This window comes from Rana temporaria, chromosome 6, assembly GCF_905171775.1.
Source record: "Rana temporaria chromosome 6, aRanTem1.1, whole genome shotgun sequence".
NCBI lineage: Eukaryota > Metazoa > Chordata > Amphibia > Anura > Ranidae > Rana > Rana temporaria.
Window position 1 is genome coordinate 11,380,555 of NC_053494.1, and position 18,784 is coordinate 11,399,338.

The following is an 18,784-nucleotide window of genomic DNA, read 5'->3' on the forward strand; positions in this document are numbered from 1 at the left end:
ATCCGACGTTTCGCACACAGTTAGTGCTTAGTCACGACTAAGCACTAACTGTGTGCGAAACGCGTCGGATGTCCCATTATGTGACTGTATCTTTGGATGTACATGTCTTACTTTTATCAATAAAGACAACTTTCTCAAGTTTATCCGGAGTGCGGCTGTCCATCGATTTCCATGTTTTCCACACTGGCAAACTATAGTCAGGGTCTAGCCGAGGTCAAGCTGGGAATCGGCAGAGAAAAACCGTGGTCGGGAACTGGCCAAGGTCACACCAGGAATCTTAGAGACAAGCTGCCGTCAGGAACTAGCCAAGTTTAGGCCAATCAGGAGACGTCTGTATGTCTGCAAAAGCCTCCAACCATGGCTGACATCCCCTGGGTGGGCAAACCATTGGAAAAAAAAATCTATTCTAGTAGACTACTGTTGGCCATTGGAGGCCAGAACATAGATTGCTGCCTGTTTTTAGGAAGACGCCCTCTAAAGTGAACCCAGTCTTTCAGTTGGCAGATCTTGCCCAATGCAGAGCTGGATTGGTCTGTAGGTATATTTGGGGTCTGTGTCATTGGGCTGTGTGCTTGTGTGGATGGCATTAGTCTGACATCGGCTTGAGATAGATTTCTCTAAGATTATTCAGAATTCATTGACAGGCGTATCTCATTTGGAGTTGACCGGCTTCTGAGCTGCTTCTGAGCTGCTTCTGATCTGCTTCTGAGCTGCTTCTGATCTGCTTCTGAGCTGCTTCTGATCTGCTTCTGAGCTGCTTCTGATCTGCTTCTGAGCTGCTTCTGATCTGCTTCTGAGCTGCTTCTGATCTGCTTCTGAGCTGCTTCTGATCTGCTTCTGATCTGCTTCTGATCTGCTTCTGAGCTGCTTCTGATCTGCTTCTGAGCTGCTTCTGAGCTGCTTCTGATCTGCTTCTGAGCTGCTTCTGATCTGCTTCTGATCTGCTTCTGAGCTGCTTCTGATCTGCTTCTGAGCTGCTTCTGATCTGCTTCTGAGCTGCTTCTGATCTGCTTCTGATCTGCTTCTGAGCTGCTTCTGATCTGCTTCTGATCTGCTTCTGAGCTGCTTCTGATCTGCTTCTGAGCTGCTTCTGATCTGCTTCTGAGCTGCTTCTGATCTGCTTCTGAGCTGCTTCTGAGCTGCTTCTGATCTGCTTCTGAGCTGCTTCTGATCTGCTTCTGAGCTGCTTCTGATCTGCTTCTGAGCTGCTTCTGATCTGCTTCTGAGCTGCTTCTGAGCTGCTTCTGAGCTGCTTCTGAGCTGCTTCTGAGCTGCTTCTGATCTGCTTCTGAGCTGCTTCTGATCTGCTTCTGAGCTGCTTCTGATCTGCTTCTGAGCTGCTTCTGATCTGCTTCTGAGCTGCTTCTGATCTGCTTCTGAGCTGCCTCAATTGGGTTTTGTATTCCTGTAGACTTGTATGGGAATGCAAAAGCCGCTTGAAGTAAACAGTTTGAGGAGTGAGGACGCATAAAGGGAACTGTTATTTTGACTTCTTTTCTTCACCAAAATCCCAAAAATGCAACCACAAGTATCAAAAATGTATACACAGCTATATCTTCCTGTTCTGGTGACACCCATTCCCCCTCATTTCTAGTCCTGGGGACACCTGTACCCCCTTATTTCATTTCCAGTGTCACCAGTTCCTGCTCATTTCTTGTCTTTTCTCATTATATGTCCTGGTGACACCCGTACACCCTCATTATATGTCTTGTGACACCCGTACACCCTCATTATATGTCCTGTGACACCCGTACACCCTCATTATATGTCCTGTGACACCCGTACCCCCTCATTATATGTCCTGGTGACACCCGTACACCCTCATTATATGTCCTGGTGACACCCGTACACCCTCATTATATGTCCTGTGACACCCGTACACCCTCATTATATGTCCTGTGACACCCGTACACCCTCATTATATGTCCTGTGACACCCGTACCCCCTCATTATATGTCCTGGTGACACCCGTACACCCTCATTATATGTCCTGGTGACACCCGTACACCCTCATTATATGTCCTGGTGACACCCGTACACCCTCATTATATGTCCTGGTGACACCCGTACACCCTCATTATATGTCCTGGTGACACCCGTACACCCTCATTATATGTCCTGTGACACCCGTACACCCTCATTATATGTTCTGTGACACCCGTACACCCTCATTATATGTCCTGTGACACCCGTACACCCTCATTATATGTCCTGTGACACCCGTACACCCTCATTATATGTCCTGGTGACACCCGTACACCCTCATTATATGTCCTGTGACACCCGTACACCCTCATTATATGTCCTGTGACACCCGTACACCCTCATTATATGTCCTGTGACACCCGTACACCCTCATTATATGTCCTGTGACACCCGTACACCCTCATTATATGTCCTGTGACACCCGTACACCCTCATTATATGTCCTGTGACACCCATACACCCTCATTATATGTCCTGTGACACCCGTACACTCTCATTATATGTCCTGTGACACCCGTACACCCTCATTATATGTCCTGGTGACACCCGTACACCCTCATTATATGTCCTGTGACACCCGTACACCCTCATTATATGTCCTGGTGACACCCGTACACCCTCATTATATGTCCTGTGACACCCGTACACCCTCATTATATGTCCTGTGACCCCCGTACACCCTCATTATATGTCCTGTGACACCCGTACACCCTCATTATATATCCTGGTGACACCCGTACACCCTCATTATATATCCTGGTGACACCCGTACACCCTCATTATATGTCCTGTGACACCCGTACACCCTCATTATATGTCCTGTGACACCCGTACACCCTCATTATATGTCCTGTGACACCCGTACACCCTCATTATATGTCCTGTGACACCCGTACACCCTCATTATACTGTAGGTCTGGGTGACACCCGTTCTCTCTCATTTCATGTAATGGGCCGCACAGCAAAGTAATACAAGTCATATTTGTCGCATTCTGCTCGCATGTGTGAAAGTTGGTGACAGATGACACTCGGATCTCTTTCACAAGGTGTAATTTTTGTTTTATTTTCCGGCGTAGCGCGCTTTTTTTCTTTCTATCTGTGTGCGGCATCGTTATCAGCAGATCTCAGTGTGTTTCTGTAATAAGGGAAGTGTGACTCCACACTGTAGTCATGTCCTTATTTGGTGATGTAAGTTTTCTGCCGCGTTACCTTCTATAATGAAGGGGCAGAGCCAGCGTGAAACTCGCATGTGACAACATCGCACTTCTATCGCAGGCCCGGGCCCCTCACACTTCCCCTATAGGGTGTTGCACAACTGCCGGAAAGATCTATAAAAACTGCAGCAAGGCCTCAAGATTCAAATATCTCCGAGCCGCGACTGGGCGAGAGGAAACGAGCGATCTGATTGGGCGCAGATTTTTTCCTTCCGCTCCTATTTTATGAAATTATTTCTGAAAAAGTTTATTGCTTAGAGATTAAAGCATGTCCGCTCAGGTGTGGTCACATCATAGGATTACTGATCCAGGGCCGGCCCTATGATGGGACTGGGTGGTACCATGGGTACCAGGCAGCACTTTTAGGGGGGCAGCATACTGATGCCCGCCAGCCCGTTCCGCCAGCTCCGCTACCCAAATAAAAGTGCTGTCCTTTTTTCCCCACAAATAGAGCTTTCTTTTGGTGATATTTGATCACCTCTGCGGTTTTTATTTTTTGTGCTATAAATATATATATTCTTTAACTTTTTGCTATAATAAATATCCCCAAAATTTAGAAAAATAAACAATTTTCTTCAGTTTAGGCCAATATGTATTTTTCTACATATTTTTGGTACCAAAAAAAACACAATTAGCGTACATTGATTAGTTTGCACAAAAGACATTGTGGCCGCCGGCAATTCACAGGTCCCTTTATACTCCTGGATACATGTATAGAGCCCATGGCAGGTCCTTTTATACACCTATACATGTAAAGAGCCATGACAGGCCCTCGTTATACTCCTTTATACATCTATAGAGCCATGACAGGCCCTCGTTATACTCCTTTATACATGTATAGAGCCATGACAGGTCCTCTTTATACTCCTATATACATGTATAGAGCCATGACAGGTCCTCTTTATACTCCTATATACATTTATAGAGCCATGACAGGTCCTCTTTATACTCCTTTATACATGTATAGAGACATGACGGGTCCCCTTTAGTTATCATGATATAAAATAATGAATGTGGGGGCCTTTTGGTTGGCGTGATTTTTTTTCTGGGGGCATTTCATTCTTGGTCCCAGGCAGCACAATGTCTTGGGCCGGCACTGTACTGATCGGATGTTCTGTTTGATCCAATCGTAATGTGCGTTGTGCGCTCGTAATGTCCGCTTTCGATTGGCATCTGTAATGTGTCCACGTCCAACCATCTTTCTTTGTGTGGTGATCATATGAGAATTTCCCTATCCATCAGTTTCATAAAAAATAAAAATATTTTAAAAACGAGAAACGTTATTGTGAAGATGTTGTGAGCAAAGAACAGACGACTGTAAAAATAAGTAAATGCTAGAAATTGAAATGTTTGTGACCAGCAACAAGTTCTGTTTTCATAAAATGAGGGGGAAAAGGTGTCACCAAGACAAGAATGTATAGGGAATTAGTGTCATCAATGCAAGAAATGATGGGTGTCGCCACGTAAAAAATGGTGGAGAACGGGTGTCACCACGTAAAAAATGGTGGGGAACGGGTGTCACCATGTAAAAAATGGTGGGGAACGGGTGTCACCATGTAAAAAATGGTGGGGAACGGGTGTCACCATGTAAAAAATGGTGGGGAACGGGTGTCACCAACATAAGATATGGTGAGGAACGGGTGTCACCACGTAAAAAATGGTGGGGAACGGGTGTCACCACGTAAAAAATGGTGGGGAACGGGTGTCACCACGTAAAAAATGGTGGGGAACGGGTGTCACCACGTAAAAAATGGTGGGGAATGGGTGTCACCACGTAAAAAATGGTGGGGAACGGGTGTCACCACGTAAAAAATGGTGGGGAACGGGTGTCACCACGTAAAAAATGGTGGGGAATGGGTGTCACCACGTAAAAAATGGTGGGGAATGGGTGTCACCACGTAAAAAATGGTGGGGAATGGGTGTCACCACGTAAAAAATGGTGGGGAACGGGTGTCACCACGTAAAAAATGGTGGGGAATGGGTGTCACCACGTAAAAAATGGTGGGGAATGGGTGTCACCATGTAAAAAATGGTGGGGAAAGGGTGTCACCAACATAAGATATGGTGGGGAATGGGTGTCACCAACATAAGATATGGTGGGGAACGGGTGTCACCCCGTAAAAAATGGTGGGGAATGGGTGTCACCACGTAGAAAATGGTGGGGAATGGGTGTCACCACGTAGAAAATGGTGGGGAATGGGTGTCACCAACACAAGAAATGAGGAGGAATAAAGCACGATCGGACTTTCGGACAACAACGGTCCCCCTTACATTACTGATCAGTGGAAAAGGGTCCCCTTACATTGGGAATTAGCGGAAAAGGGTCCCCTTACATTGATATATATAATCATATGAAATTGAAAATAATTTGTAATGCCACCCTTGTGTTTTCTCTCGGCAGACCGGTCGTCTGGATAAGTCACAGCCCGTGGTCTGCGGTCACACGGCCGCAGTGCTGGACATTGATTGGTGCCCCCACAACGACAATGTCATTGCCAGCGGCTCAGAAGACTGCAGCGTCATGGTAAGATCTGGGGCATGGAGGAGGTCACATTTGGGGGGGGGGGGGGGCCCTCTGTAATGGTTATCCCTATTGCAAGGATATTTAGCATTTGGTTGGAAGCACACTTTATTGCCCACTAAATGGCCCCAATCAGGGATGGTAGGGGGCAATTTATGGGCAGGAAATTGTCTCAATCAGGGATGGTAGGGGGCAGTTTATGGGCAGGATATTGTCCATCTGCACTCAGAGAGAGGAACAGCAATGTGCAGTCACTGTACTGATTCATCGCCTTATCTTGTGTGTTCACCGGAACAAATATCCCCTTCTGTCTTCCAGGTGTGGGAGATCCCGGATGGAGGTCTGACCCGCTCACTCACAGAACCCATCGTCACCTTGGAAGGGCACACAAAGCGGGTGGGAATTGTCCTCTGGCACCCGACCGCCCAGAATATATTGCTGAGTGCAGGTAAGGACCAAGAAACCAGAACCGGTACAAGAGGTGGGCGGGAGGGGCGGGTGCCCAGGGCGGAGTGTGAGAGGGGGCGAGTTGTTAGCAGGCATGAGAGTATCACTATCCTATGCCGGGCACCACTAAATGGCGGCCCGCGGTCCGCGTCCGGCCCAAGCTGCTGCTCTTTTTGGGCCTGGAGGACAAAAGCGGCGATTAAATGTCGCGATCGCCTATCAGGCGTCCAATCACAGCATCACTGTGTCATAGCAGAAGGCGGAAGATAAGGGGAGAAGGGAGAAGACATCGAGGACAGCGTTGACCTGAGACAGGTGAGTGCCGGGCGGGGGGCACACTGGCGGCATTTGATGGGGCATACTAGCAGCACACTGGCGCCATTTGATGGGGAAAACTGGCAGCACACTGGCTGCATTTGATTGGGCAAACTAGCAGCACACTGGCTGCATTTGATGGGGCATACTAGCAGCACACTGGCGGCATTTGATGGGGCATACTGGCAGCACACTGGCGACAATTGATGGGGCATACTAGCAGCACACTGGCGGCAATTGATGGGGCAAACTAGCAATATACTGGCGGCATTGGATGGGGCATACTAGCAGCACACTGGCGGCATTTGATGGGGCATACTAGCAGCACACTGGCTGCATTTGATTGGGCAAACTAGCAGCACACTGGCGGCAATTGATGGGGCAAACTAGCAGCACACTGGCGGCATTTGATGGGGCATACTAGCAGCACACTGGCGGCATTTGATGGGGCAAACTAGCAGCACACTGGCGGCAATTGATGAGGCACACTAGCAGCACACTGGCGGCATTTAATGGGGCATACTAGCAGCACAATGGAAGCATTTGATGGGGTAAACTGGCAGGAAACTGGCGGCAATTGATGGGGCAAACTGGCAGCACACTGGCGGCATTTGATAGGGCATACTAGCAGCACACTGGCAGCATTTGATGGGGCATACTAGCAGCACACTGGAGGCATTTGATGGGGCATACTAGCAGCACAATGGAAGCATTTGTAGGGGTAAACTGGCAGGAAACTGGCGGCAATTGATGGAGCAAACTAGCAGCACACTGGCGGCATTTGATGGGGCATACTAGCAGCACACTGGAGCCAATTGATGGGGCAAACTGGCAGCACACTGGCGGCATTTGATGGGGCAAGCTGGCAGCACACTGGCGGCATTTGATGGGGCAAACTGGCAGCACACTGGCGGCATTTGATGGGGCATACTGGCAGTATTTGATGGGGCAAACTGGCAGCACACTGGTGGCATTTGATGGGGGAAGGTGGCAGCACACTGACGGCATTTGATGGGGCAAGCTGGCAGCACACTGGCGGCATTTGATGGGGCAAGCTGGCAGCACACTGGTGGCATTTGATGGGGCAAGCTGGCAGCACACTGGTGGAATTTGATGGGGCAAACTGGCAGCATTTGATGGGGCAAACTGGCAGCACACTGACGGCATTTGATGGGGCAAGCTGGCAGCACACTGGCGGCATTTGATGGGGCAAACTGGCAGCACACTGGCGGCATTTGATGGGGCAAACTGGCAGCATACTGGCAGAAATTGATGGTTACAGTGGCTGCGTTTGATGTTTTTTTTTTTTTTCAGTTTGTTTGCGCCCCCCCAAAAATTTTGAGCACCAGCCGCCACTGCCTATATTAGATTGAGTAATTTCAAACCTAATAAGCTAGAAGGAGACTGAAGCATCCCGTTCTCCAGGAAAGGCCGTTCGATCCATACCGATCCCAGCAACACTGACTTGTTTAAATCTTTGCTCTTCTCTTCACAGGCTGTGACAACGTCATCCTGATCTGGGACGTGGGGTGCGGGCAATCGGTCATCTGCATAGATGAGACGCACACGGACCTCATATACAGCGTGGCCTGGAACCAGGACGGCAGTCTCATCTGCACCTCATGTAAAGACAAGAAGATTCGGGTCATTGAGCCCAGAGCCGGAACCATTGTAGCGGTACGTCAAATTGTGCCGATGACATCATAGGCAGCCAATCGGGTCTCGTTTTACATAAAGGTACCCTCATGGCATGATTAAAATGTAAAGTGTGAGGGCGCAAACGCCTAGTGCAGTGATAGGCAAGCCTTGGCACCCCAGATGTTTTGGAACTACATTTCCCATGATGCTCAACTAGTGTAGTTGAGCATCATGGGAAATGTAGTTCCAAAACATCTGGGGTGCCGAAGTTCGCCATCACTGGCCTAGTGCATCACCAGCAAAAATGTCTATTGGATCTAAATGTCAATTACAAACATAGTAGGGAACAAGCGTATCAAATATCAACTCCAGGCGATGGTATCTGAACATGTGTGACACAGCTATAAGGCTAACGTGTTTCTGAGGGACATACCCCTTTCTTCGGGTTTGAAGAAGGCGGTATGTCCCCCGAAACACGTTAGCCTTATAGCTGTGTCACACATGGTCAGAAACCATCTAAATGTCAATTACAAACATATAGCTAGATTCAGGTAGGGCGCCGCATCTTTAAGGCGGCGTATCGTATTTACGCTACGCCGCCTTAAGTCAGAGAGGCAAGTGCTGTATTCACAAAGCACTTGCCTCCTAACTTACGGCGGCGTAGCGTAAATGGGGCCGGCGTAAGCGCGCCTAATTCAAATGAGGATGGGGGGGGGGCGTGTTTTATGGAAATGATTGTTGCCCTGACGTGATTGACGTTTTTTTTACGAACGGCGCATGCGCCGTCCGTGGACATATCCCAGTGTGCATTGCTCCAAAGTACGCCGCAACAACGTATTGGTTTCGACGTGAACGTAAATGACGTCCAGCCCCATTCACGGACGACTTACGCAAACAACGTAAATTATTCAAATTTCGACGCGGGAACGACGGCCATACTTAACATTGACTAGGCCAGCTATTTGTTGGAATAACTTTACGCCGGAAAACGCCTTACGTAAACGGCGTATCTTTACTGCGACGGGGGCGCACGTACGGCCGCGAAACGGCGTATCTAGTCATTTACATATTCTACGCCGAACTCAACGGAAGCGCCACCTAGCGGCCAGCGGAAAAATTGCACCCTAAGATACGACGGCGCAGGCCGTCGTATCTTAGATAGGTTTAAGTGTATCTCAGTTTGAGAATACACTTAAACTTACGACGGCGCAGATTCAGAGTTACGTCGGCGTATCTACTGATACGCCGGCGTAACTCTTTGTGAATCTGGCTAAAAGTAGGGAACAGGCGTATCAAATATCAACTCCAGCCATGAGGCGATGGTACCTGACCATGTGTGACACAACTGTAAGGCTAACGTGTTTCGGAGGGACATACCCCTTTCTTCGGGTTTGAAGAAGGGGGTATGTCCCCCGAAACTAGTTAGCCTTTCAACTGTGTCACACATGGTCAGATACCATCGCCTGACAACTGGAGTGGATATTTGATACGAGAGTTAAAACAACATCAAGGGCAGAAGATTTAATAGATGGAAAGATGAGAAAAGGACTGAAGTTCCGCTTTAAGCTATGGAAATCTATAAACCTTTTATTCAACAAAACGGGTATGGTAACAGGGAAAGGCACGAGCCTGCAGCGCCCCCTAGTGACTCAAAAGGAAAATACCCAATATTATAAAACCAAGAAAATAAATCGTTTTTTTTTAAAGGGGCTGTCCACAACCAAAACTAAGAACCCGCTTCATTTCCTGGCTGGAGGACGTCCAGCATCAACTAGCTCTTTCCTTCCCAGCCTGATTTTCCCAGGCCCCTTTCATTCATTAGATTTCAGTTCTTTCAATTATGGAGACACATGTGGGCGTAACCTATGTAAATGCAGCCTGCCGATAAACCCCCACTCCACCAGACTGGCACCCACCCATCAAGACACTTTGACATTTGCATAACTCCTCCCACTGCTTGCATCAGGGCTCTTGAGAAGAGTACTGTGGCGAGGTGCTGTGCTGTGAGTGAGTGAGTCAGCTTTACCTAGAAGAGCCTCATATCCCCATATTGTGTTTGTCTCTACAGGAGAAGGATAAGCCCCACGAGGGCAGCAGACCGGTCCGCGCCATCTTTGTGTCCGATGATAAGATCCTGACCACTGGATTCAGCAGAATGAGCGAGAGGCAGTTGGCCTATTGGGACACGGTACGTGGACACGTGCAGTGGTGTATTTTGGTTTTGTGCTGCCCTAGGCAAGACTAAAACCGAGCGCTCCCCCCCCCCCCATCTAAACTTGTCCCACCCCTTCCTGTTTAAGATCCACCCCTTCATGTCTCCACCGTTTCCTGTTGGAGCTCCACCTCCAGGATGAGAGAAAGAGAGAGCAAGAGAGGGGGGAGAGAGCAAGAGAGCAAGAGAGGGGGGTGAGAGAAAAAGTGAGAGAAAGAGAGGGGGGTGAGAGAAAAAGAGGGGGGTGAGAGAAAGAGAGGGGGGTGAGAGAAAGAGAGGGGGTGAGAGAAAGAGGGGGAGGTGAGAGAAAGAGGGGGGGTGAGAGCAAGAGAGGGGGATGAGAGAAAGAGAGGGGGTGAGAGAAAGAGAGGGGGTGAGAGCGAGAGGAGGGGTGAGAGAGAGGGGGCGAGAGAAAGAGAGGGGGTGAGGGAAAGAGAGGGGGTGAGAGAAAGAGATGGGGGTGAGGGAAAGAGACGGGGGTGAGGGAAAGAGATGGGGGTGAGAGAAAGAGATGGGGGTGATGGAAAGAGACGGGGGTGAGGGAAAGAGATGGGGGTGAGAGAAAGAGATGGGGGTGATGGAAAGAGATGGGGGTGAGGGAAAGAGATGGGGGTGAGAGAAAGAGAGGGGGGCGAGAGAAAGAGAGGGGGGCGTGAGAGCAAGAGAGGGGGGCGAGAGAAAGAGAGGGGGCGAGAGCAAGAGGGGGGGGGGGTGAGAGAAAGAGAGGCTGGCCATTGCGCCCAGTCCCAGAGACTGGGGAAGTAGAGAACACTGATGACATCATCGCCTCGGCAAAGTCACCCCCCGGGGAGCACCAGTTAGGCATTGCCAGAATTTTGTGACATTCCGTTAACCCGAACCCTTCTCCCTACAGAAGTCCCTGGACGAGCCGCTGACCCTGCAGGAGCTGGACATGAGCAGCGGGGTCCTCATCCCGTTCTTCGACCCCGACACCAACATCGTCTACCTGTGCGGGAAGGTAACTGACCTGGGAGGAAAACTCTACCTTTTAAAGCAGCGGTTTTTACCCCCCCTCCCCCCCCCCCCGTTTACAAACATCCACGTAGGTCCGGCACACACATATGTAAATGATGATCGCACCACTCACGCCGGAGTGAGAACAATAATTCTAGCGCCAGAGCTCGCTTTTAACTTAAAACTGCTAACCTGTTAAAGCTTTTAAACATTAAAAAGGATGTTGTGTCGAGAAAATAGATACCAAACATGTCAAAATTTAAAATTGCATATTGAAGATTTTAGGTGCCGTATTTTCTCACAGTCAAGTCACTAGGGGGCGTTTTTGCATTGAAGTCAATGGGACGCAATTTTGTATTAAAGTCACTAGGGGGCGTTTTTGCATTGAAGACAGTGGCCCAGATTCAGTAAGCAATTGCGCCTGCGTAACCATAGTTACGCAGCGCAATTGCTGACTTGCGCCGGCGTAACGAGTTCTCCTGAATCAGAGAACTCGTTACGCCGACTGCAGCCTAAAATCTGCGTGGCATAAGGCTCTTATGCCACGCAGATTTTAGGCTGCATTCTTGCGTTGACCGCTAGGGGGGCGCTCCCGTTGTGGTCAGCGTATAGTAAGCAAATTGCATACTAACGCCGATTCACAATGTTGCGCGGGGCCCTGCGTACGCAAGTTACAGAGTTTCCGTACGGCGTCTTTAGCGTAAGGCTGCCCCTTCTAATAGTAGGGGCAGCCAATGCTAAAGTATACCCTCCGTTCCCGCGTCGTGAAAATTGAATTTCACGCCGTTTGCGTAAGTGATACGTGAATGGCGCTGGACGCCATTCACGTTCACTTTGAAGCAAATGACGTCCTTGCGACGTCATTTGCCGCAATGCACGTCGGGAAAGTTTCCCGACGGCGCATGCGCTTTACGATCGGCACGGGAACGCGCCTAATTTAAATGATTCCCGCCCCCGGCGGGATCATTTACATTGCGCGCGCTTACGCCGGGCAATTTTGCCGGCGCGCCCTCGTAATTTACGGAGCTACTGCTCCGTGAATCGAGGGCAGCGCAAAATATTTGCGGGGCCGCAGGGCAAAATCGTTGCCCTGCGCCTCCGCAAATAGAGCGCAGATCTCTTTGAATCCGGGCCAGTGTGATACAATTTTGCATTAAAGTCACTAGGGGGCATTTTTGCATTGACGTCACTAGGGGGCATTTTTGCATTGACGTCACTAGGGGGCATTTTTGCATTGACGTCACTAGGGGGCGTTTTTGCATTGACGTCACTAGGGGGCGTTTTTGCATTGACGTCACTAGGGGGCATTTTTGCATTGACGTCACTAGGGGGCATTTTTGCATAGATGTCATTGTTGGCACCTTGTTTTCGGCGGCGGATATTTTGGCGCATCCCTACTTTGTACCCTATTAGAATGTGGCGCGTCCCAGCCCCCTACACAGCCTTGCTATTAAAAGCCACATAAAGCAGCTTGAGTGACGGTCAGCCGCGCACGCGCTCAATTCCAGAGACAAGCTGCACAATACTAATGAAGGGAGACTGGGGGAGGGGGAGAGAAGTTGCATGGATGTCACATCATAAAGTGTGTACTCAATAGAAGTGAATGTGGAATTCAATCAGAGAGGGAAGTCTGAAAGCCTGCTGAGAGGGAATATTGATCGTAATGAAGGAGTGATATCATTGGATCCTTATTTCCCAGGGGGGAGGTGATGATTGGATCCTTATTTTCCGGGGGGGGGGGGGGGGGGGGAGGTGTATGTGTCTCCTTCCTTATATAACGGTGACATTTGTTTTCCTCTCTCAGGGGGACAGCAGTATTCGGTATTTCGAGGTGACGGACGAGGCTCCGTACGTTCATTACCTGTCGCTGTACAGCAGTAAAGAGTCTCAGCGGGGGCAGGGCTACATGCCCAAGAGGGGCCTGGAGGTCAGCAAGTGTGAGATCGCCAGGTCAGTAACCTTTTGTTATCGCAATGAATCAGACCGGCCTTCCCAGTACAGCGGAACCTCGCATAATCCGTTCCAGGAGAATGCTCGTAATCCAAAGCACGCGCATATCAAAGCGAGTTTCCCCATAGAAGTCAATGGAAACGAAAATAATTTGTTATGGCCGCGGCTCCGGAGCTAGGCCGAAGCCGCGGCCTTTCCTAATGTTATGGCCGCGGCTTCGGCTTAGCTCCAGAGCCGCGGCCATCTTGGTACACCCGGCGGCGGCCCTCCTCTCTGTTTACACCCACAGAGGAGGAGCCCGCACTCGTGGGACACACCGCTGGGAGTCATCGTACCTGGGGGGGTCTGTCTGTGCTACCTGGGGGGGTCTGTCTGTACTACCTGGGGGGGGGTCTGTACCGAGAGGGGGGGTGTCTGCACCGAGGGGGTTCTTTACTGAGGGGGGACTATAGTTGGTGGGAGGGGGGGGTGACACCATTTTTTTCTGCACCTGGTGACACCAACCCTAGTGACGCCACTGTAGTGGGGGAGATGTGGATATTACATACTCCGGCTTAGCTCCGGAGCCGCGGCCATCTTGGTACACCCGGAGGCGGCCCTCCTCTCTGTTTACACCCACAGAGGAGGAGGAGCCCGCACTCGTGGGACACACAGCTGGGAGTCATACTACTGGGGGTGTCAGTCTGTACTACCTGGGGGGGGGTCTGTACCGAGAAGGGGGTGTCTGCACCGAGGGGGTTCTTTACTGAGGGGGGACTATAGTTGGTGGGAGGGGGGGGGGGGGTGACACCATTTTTTTCTGCACCGGGTGACACCAACCCTAGTGACGCCACTGGGGTAGATTCAGGTACCTGTTACGGCGGCGTATCTCCAGATACGCCGCCGTAATTTCAAATCTTTACGTCGGCGTTTCTTACACCGATTCTCAAAGGCAGTTACGCTGAAAAAATAGGCTTCCTCCACCGACGTAACTTGATTGCGGCGGCGTAGAATTGTGTGCAATATCACTTTGGCCGCTAGGGGCGCTTCCGTTGTTGTCGGCGTAGAATATGCTAATTTCCTAGATACGCCGATTCACAAAACGTACGTGCGCCCGGCGTTCGTTTTTTACGTCATTTGCGTTAAGGCTTTTTCGACGTAAGGCTGCTCCTGCTATTAACATTGGCTGCGCCTCCTAAGTATGGACGTCGTTCCCGCTTCGAAATTTGAATTATATACGTTGTTTGCGTAAGTCGTTCGCTGGACGTAATTTACGTTCACGTCGAAACCAATACGTCGCTACGCCGTACTTTTAAGCAATGCACACTGGGATATGTACACGGACGGCGTAATCACGTCAGGTCATCATACATTTACATAAAACACGCCCCCCCTTCCACATTTGAATTACGCGCGCTTACGCCGGCCCCATTTACGCTACGCCGCCGCAACTTACGGAGCAAGTGCTTCGTGAATACAGCACTTTCTCCTGTATGTTACGGCGGCGTAGCGTAAATACGATATGCTGCGCCGCCGTTAGATTGCGCGCCCCTACCTGAATCCACCCCACTGTAGTGGGGGAGATGTGGATATTACAGTGGGGAGGGGGGGTGGGAGATGTGGATACAGTGGGGGAGAATTTTTTCTTTTTTTGCCGATCCGAAAAATGATCCGATCCGTGACTCCTGATCCGAGGAACGATCCGAACCGTGAGTTTTTTGATCCGTTGCACCCCTAGTATTGTGTATGGCCAGCTTTGGACGATCAGCAATGGCCAGCCACACCTCTCTGAGCTCCGATCTTACAGCTGGCTCTTTATTTTTTTTAGGTTTTACAAGTTACACGAGAGGAAATGTGAGCCGATCGGCATGACGGTGCCCAGGAAGGTAAGAGGGGCCCCCACCCCCTTGGTATGGGTAGAGAGGGGCCACACACAGTCCTCATGTGACCAGTCATGTCTCTCTCTTGCAGTCGGACCTCTTCCAGGAGGACTTGTACCCGGACACTGCGGGCCCGGATGCCGCTCTCACCGCGGAGGAATGGTTGTCGGGGAAGAACGCCGGGCCCCTGCTCATCTCATTGAAGGACGGGTACACTCCCAGCAAGAGCAGAGAGCTCAAAGTCACCAAAAATATCCTCAGCACCCGTCTACACAAACGCAGCCAGGCATCCCATGAGGTAAGTGGTCACATGGGAAGACTCCCCTAAGGCCTTTGTAAGGTCAACTTTGCATTAAAACTAGTGAGTACCTGCTGGGTGGAGGGAACAGGGTGAGTCACTGCTGGGAGGGGGAGCACCGGCTAGGAAGAGGAAACTAAGCTGCTGAGTTAAAGAGGAGCCCCCCCCCCCCCCCCCAAAAAAATTAAACGTCAGCCGCCACAAATACATGACTTTTAATATAAGGACACTTACCTGTCCAGGGACCCAGCGATGTCCTCCGCCGAGCCGATTCTTCAGTTGGCTTTGGGTGTAGAGACGCCGGGGGTTCAGTCAATTCATCGAGATCTCCAATCGCGTCACTTCTGGGCGCTGTAAAGCGTCAGTAATTGGAGATTTAGACGAGTTGCTGTTTTGACACAACGCTGGCAAGCGCATACACTCCGGTACACGAAGAGTTCGCTGTTTTGACAGAACAGTGGCTAAGGAGGGAAAAATTGTCGCCGCCTCGGAGGCGGCCATGTTGTTGGTTAGTATCGGGCAGGTCAACAATGTCCGCTCATAATATCGTGTACCGGAGTGTATATGGTTGCCGGTGTTGTCAGTGGCGGCTACTGCGCAATTTTTTTTTCGGGGGGGTCCAAACAGACATCAATTGCAGCCACTGTGCCCATCAATTGCAGCCACTGTGTGCCCAAACGCAGCCACTGTGCCCATCAAACGCAGTCACTGTGCCCATCAAACGCAGCCACTGTGCCCATCAAACGAAGTCACTGTGCCCATCAATTGCAGCCACTGTGCCCATCAATTGCAGCCACTGTGCCCATCAAACGCAGCCACTGTGCAATCAAACACAGCCACTGTGCAAATCAAATGCAGCCACTGTGCCCATCAATTGCAGCCATTGTGCCATCAAATGCAGCCACTGTGCCCATCAATTGCAGCCACTGTGCCTATCCAACGCAGCCACTGTGCCCATCAATTGCAGCCACTGTGCCAAACGCAGCCACTGTGCCCATCAAACACAGCCACTGTGCCTATCAATTGCAGCCACTGTGCCCATCAAATGCAGCCACTGTGCCCATCAATTGCAGCCACTGTGCCATCAAGCGCAGCCACTGTGCCCATGTGAACATCAAACGCTGCCACTGTGCCCATCAATTGCAGCCACTGTGCCCATCAAACACAGCCACTGTGCCCATCAAACGCAGCCACTGTGCCCATCAAACGCAGCCGCTGTGCTGCCGAGTAAAAAGAGTTGTAAAGTCTCCAGGTTTTTCACGCTAATGAGTTTTATGTATTAAAGGTGAAATGCATAGAATGGGGGGGGGGGAGAGAGAAACAGCAGCGCACACTGAGCTGCCAAGTGAATGGCTATGCAGGGGGAGGGGGTAGTCAGGACAAGTCTGATCATTGGAAGGGAGCAGCCTGAGTTCCCAGCATAGCTAGAGAACTGATCAGGCTGTGCTCTTACGCTTAGTGTGGTCAGTTTTTAATAGGTTTAGTGCTTCTGTTGTGAACTTCATATTAAAGTGAACGGCATCCATTTGGAAGAAGAAGCGTCTTGCTAGTTTAGAGAATAATTCTGAATTTCTCTCGTTCTCAGGAGTTCACCCTGGAGCATCTCTTGGAGGATATAAAACAACTGAAGGCGACCGTGGCACAACAAGAGAAGAGGATCGCACAGCTGGAGGAAGCCAAATAGCTACAGACCCCCCCCTCCCCCCATATCACTGGCAGGACCACACTGCCAATCCCATCCATCAGAGTGCCTGAAATAAAAACTGTCTGTATTGCAGAACTACATTTTCTCCTTCGTTTTCCTAAGTGCCCTGAAAGAATTCCATTGGCTGCTATGGGCAATGGATGTTTTGATAAATGGGCCCCTTTCCTATGAGTATGGGCCCTCTGGGTCTGGAATGAAAATGTTACCCCCGGGGGCACCTTGGCTTCACGCTGGACTAAAAAAAATATGTGGCAGCACAGACAGTTCTTATTTCAGGGACGTGGATAAATAAAGCCCTTTGTGGGCCCCTCACATGTGTGGCTATTTGGGGCCCAAGCACTGTACTGGGAAATTCGGGGGGATGCAGGAAGCCCCTTTAAAGTGGAGCAAAATCCGATGTTTTAGTCCTGGATAGAGTGGGGGGGTTTGAGTCCCGGCTGAGTTTTTATTGCTGTGTCAGGGAGAAGGCGGAGGAATAAAAAGAATAAGAACCCCCCTCCCCCACTCTGTCCTGGACGGGCCGGAGCTCCACTTTAAATGCAGATTTCCCCCAAAGCTCTGATGGTGTAAATACTCCGCTGTCCAGAATCTCGTGTCACCCAATAAAACGTTTCCTTGTCTGTTCTGAACCCGAGATAGAAAATGCCCAATAAAATGTTTTTACTTTGGATGGTAAAGCCAAATCTTTAGGGGGGAGGTCACAAAGAAGGTCACATGGGGGAAGCTCACAAAGAAGGTCACAAGGGGGAAGCTCACAAAGAAGGTCACACGGGGGAAGCTCACAAAGAAGGTCACACGGGGGAAGGGTCATAAAGAAGGTCACACGGGGGGGAAGGTCACACGGAGGGGAAGGGTCACAAAGAAGGTCACATGGGGGGGGAAGGTCTCAAAGAAGATCATAAGGGGGGGGAAGGTCTCAAAGAAGATCACACAGGGGGGCAGTCTCAAAGAAGGTCACACGGGGGGGGAAGGTCTCAAAGAAGGTCACACGGGGGAAGGTCTCAAAGAAGGTCACACGGGGGACGGTCTCAAAGAAGGTCACACGGGGGACGGTCTCAAAGAAGGTCACACGAGGGAAAGTCACACAGGGGGGAAGCTCACAAAGAAGGTCACACGGGGGAAGGTCTCAAAGAAGGTCACACAGGGGGAAGCTCACAACGAAGGTCACACGGGGGAAGGTCTCAAAGAAGGTCACACGGGGGAAGGATCACAAAGAAGGTCACACGGGGGAAGGTCTCAAAGAAGGTCACAAAGGGGGGAAGGTCTCAAAGAAGGTCACACGAGGGAAGGTCTCAAAGAAGGTCACACAGGGGGGAAGGTCCCAAAGAAGGTCACACGGGGGGGAAGGTCACAAAGAAGGTCACACAGGGGGGGAAGGTCTCAAAGAAGGTCACACAGGGGGGGAAGGTCTCAAAGAAGGTCACACGAGGGAAGGTCTCAAAGAAGGTCACACAGGGGGTAAGGTCCCAAAGAAGGTCACACGGGGGGGAAGGTCACAAAGAAGGTCACACATGGGGGAAGGTCTCAAAGAAGGTCACACGGGGGAAGGTCTCAAAGAAGGTCACACAGGTGGGAAGGTCTCAAAGAAGGTCACACAGGGGGGCAGTCTCAAAGAAGGTCACACGGGGGAAGGTCTCAAAGAAGGTCACAAAGAAGGTCACATG

The 18,784-nt window shown here is 50.4% G+C and overlaps 1 protein-coding gene across 1 annotated transcript in view; it reads left to right on the forward strand.

The window, feature by feature from the left end:
* Window positions 1-17,790, forward strand: part of CORO1A (coronin 1A) — a 30,846-nt gene extending 13,056 nt beyond the window's left edge. Inside the window, exons 3-11 of the mRNA XM_040356168.1 lie at window positions 5,602-5,724; window positions 6,040-6,169; window positions 7,979-8,160; window positions 10,190-10,309; window positions 11,208-11,312; window positions 13,113-13,258; window positions 15,066-15,123; window positions 15,209-15,415; window positions 17,001-17,790. Of these exons, the coding sequence (XP_040212102.1) occupies window positions 5,602-5,724; window positions 6,040-6,169; window positions 7,979-8,160; window positions 10,190-10,309; window positions 11,208-11,312; window positions 13,113-13,258; window positions 15,066-15,123; window positions 15,209-15,415; window positions 17,001-17,099 (1,170 nt within the window). The 3' untranslated portion in view covers window positions 17,100-17,790. The remainder of the gene's footprint in view (window positions 1-5,601; window positions 5,725-6,039; window positions 6,170-7,978; window positions 8,161-10,189; window positions 10,310-11,207; window positions 11,313-13,112; window positions 13,259-15,065; window positions 15,124-15,208; window positions 15,416-17,000) is intronic.
* The last annotated feature ends 994 nt before the right edge of the window (window positions 17,791-18,784 follow it).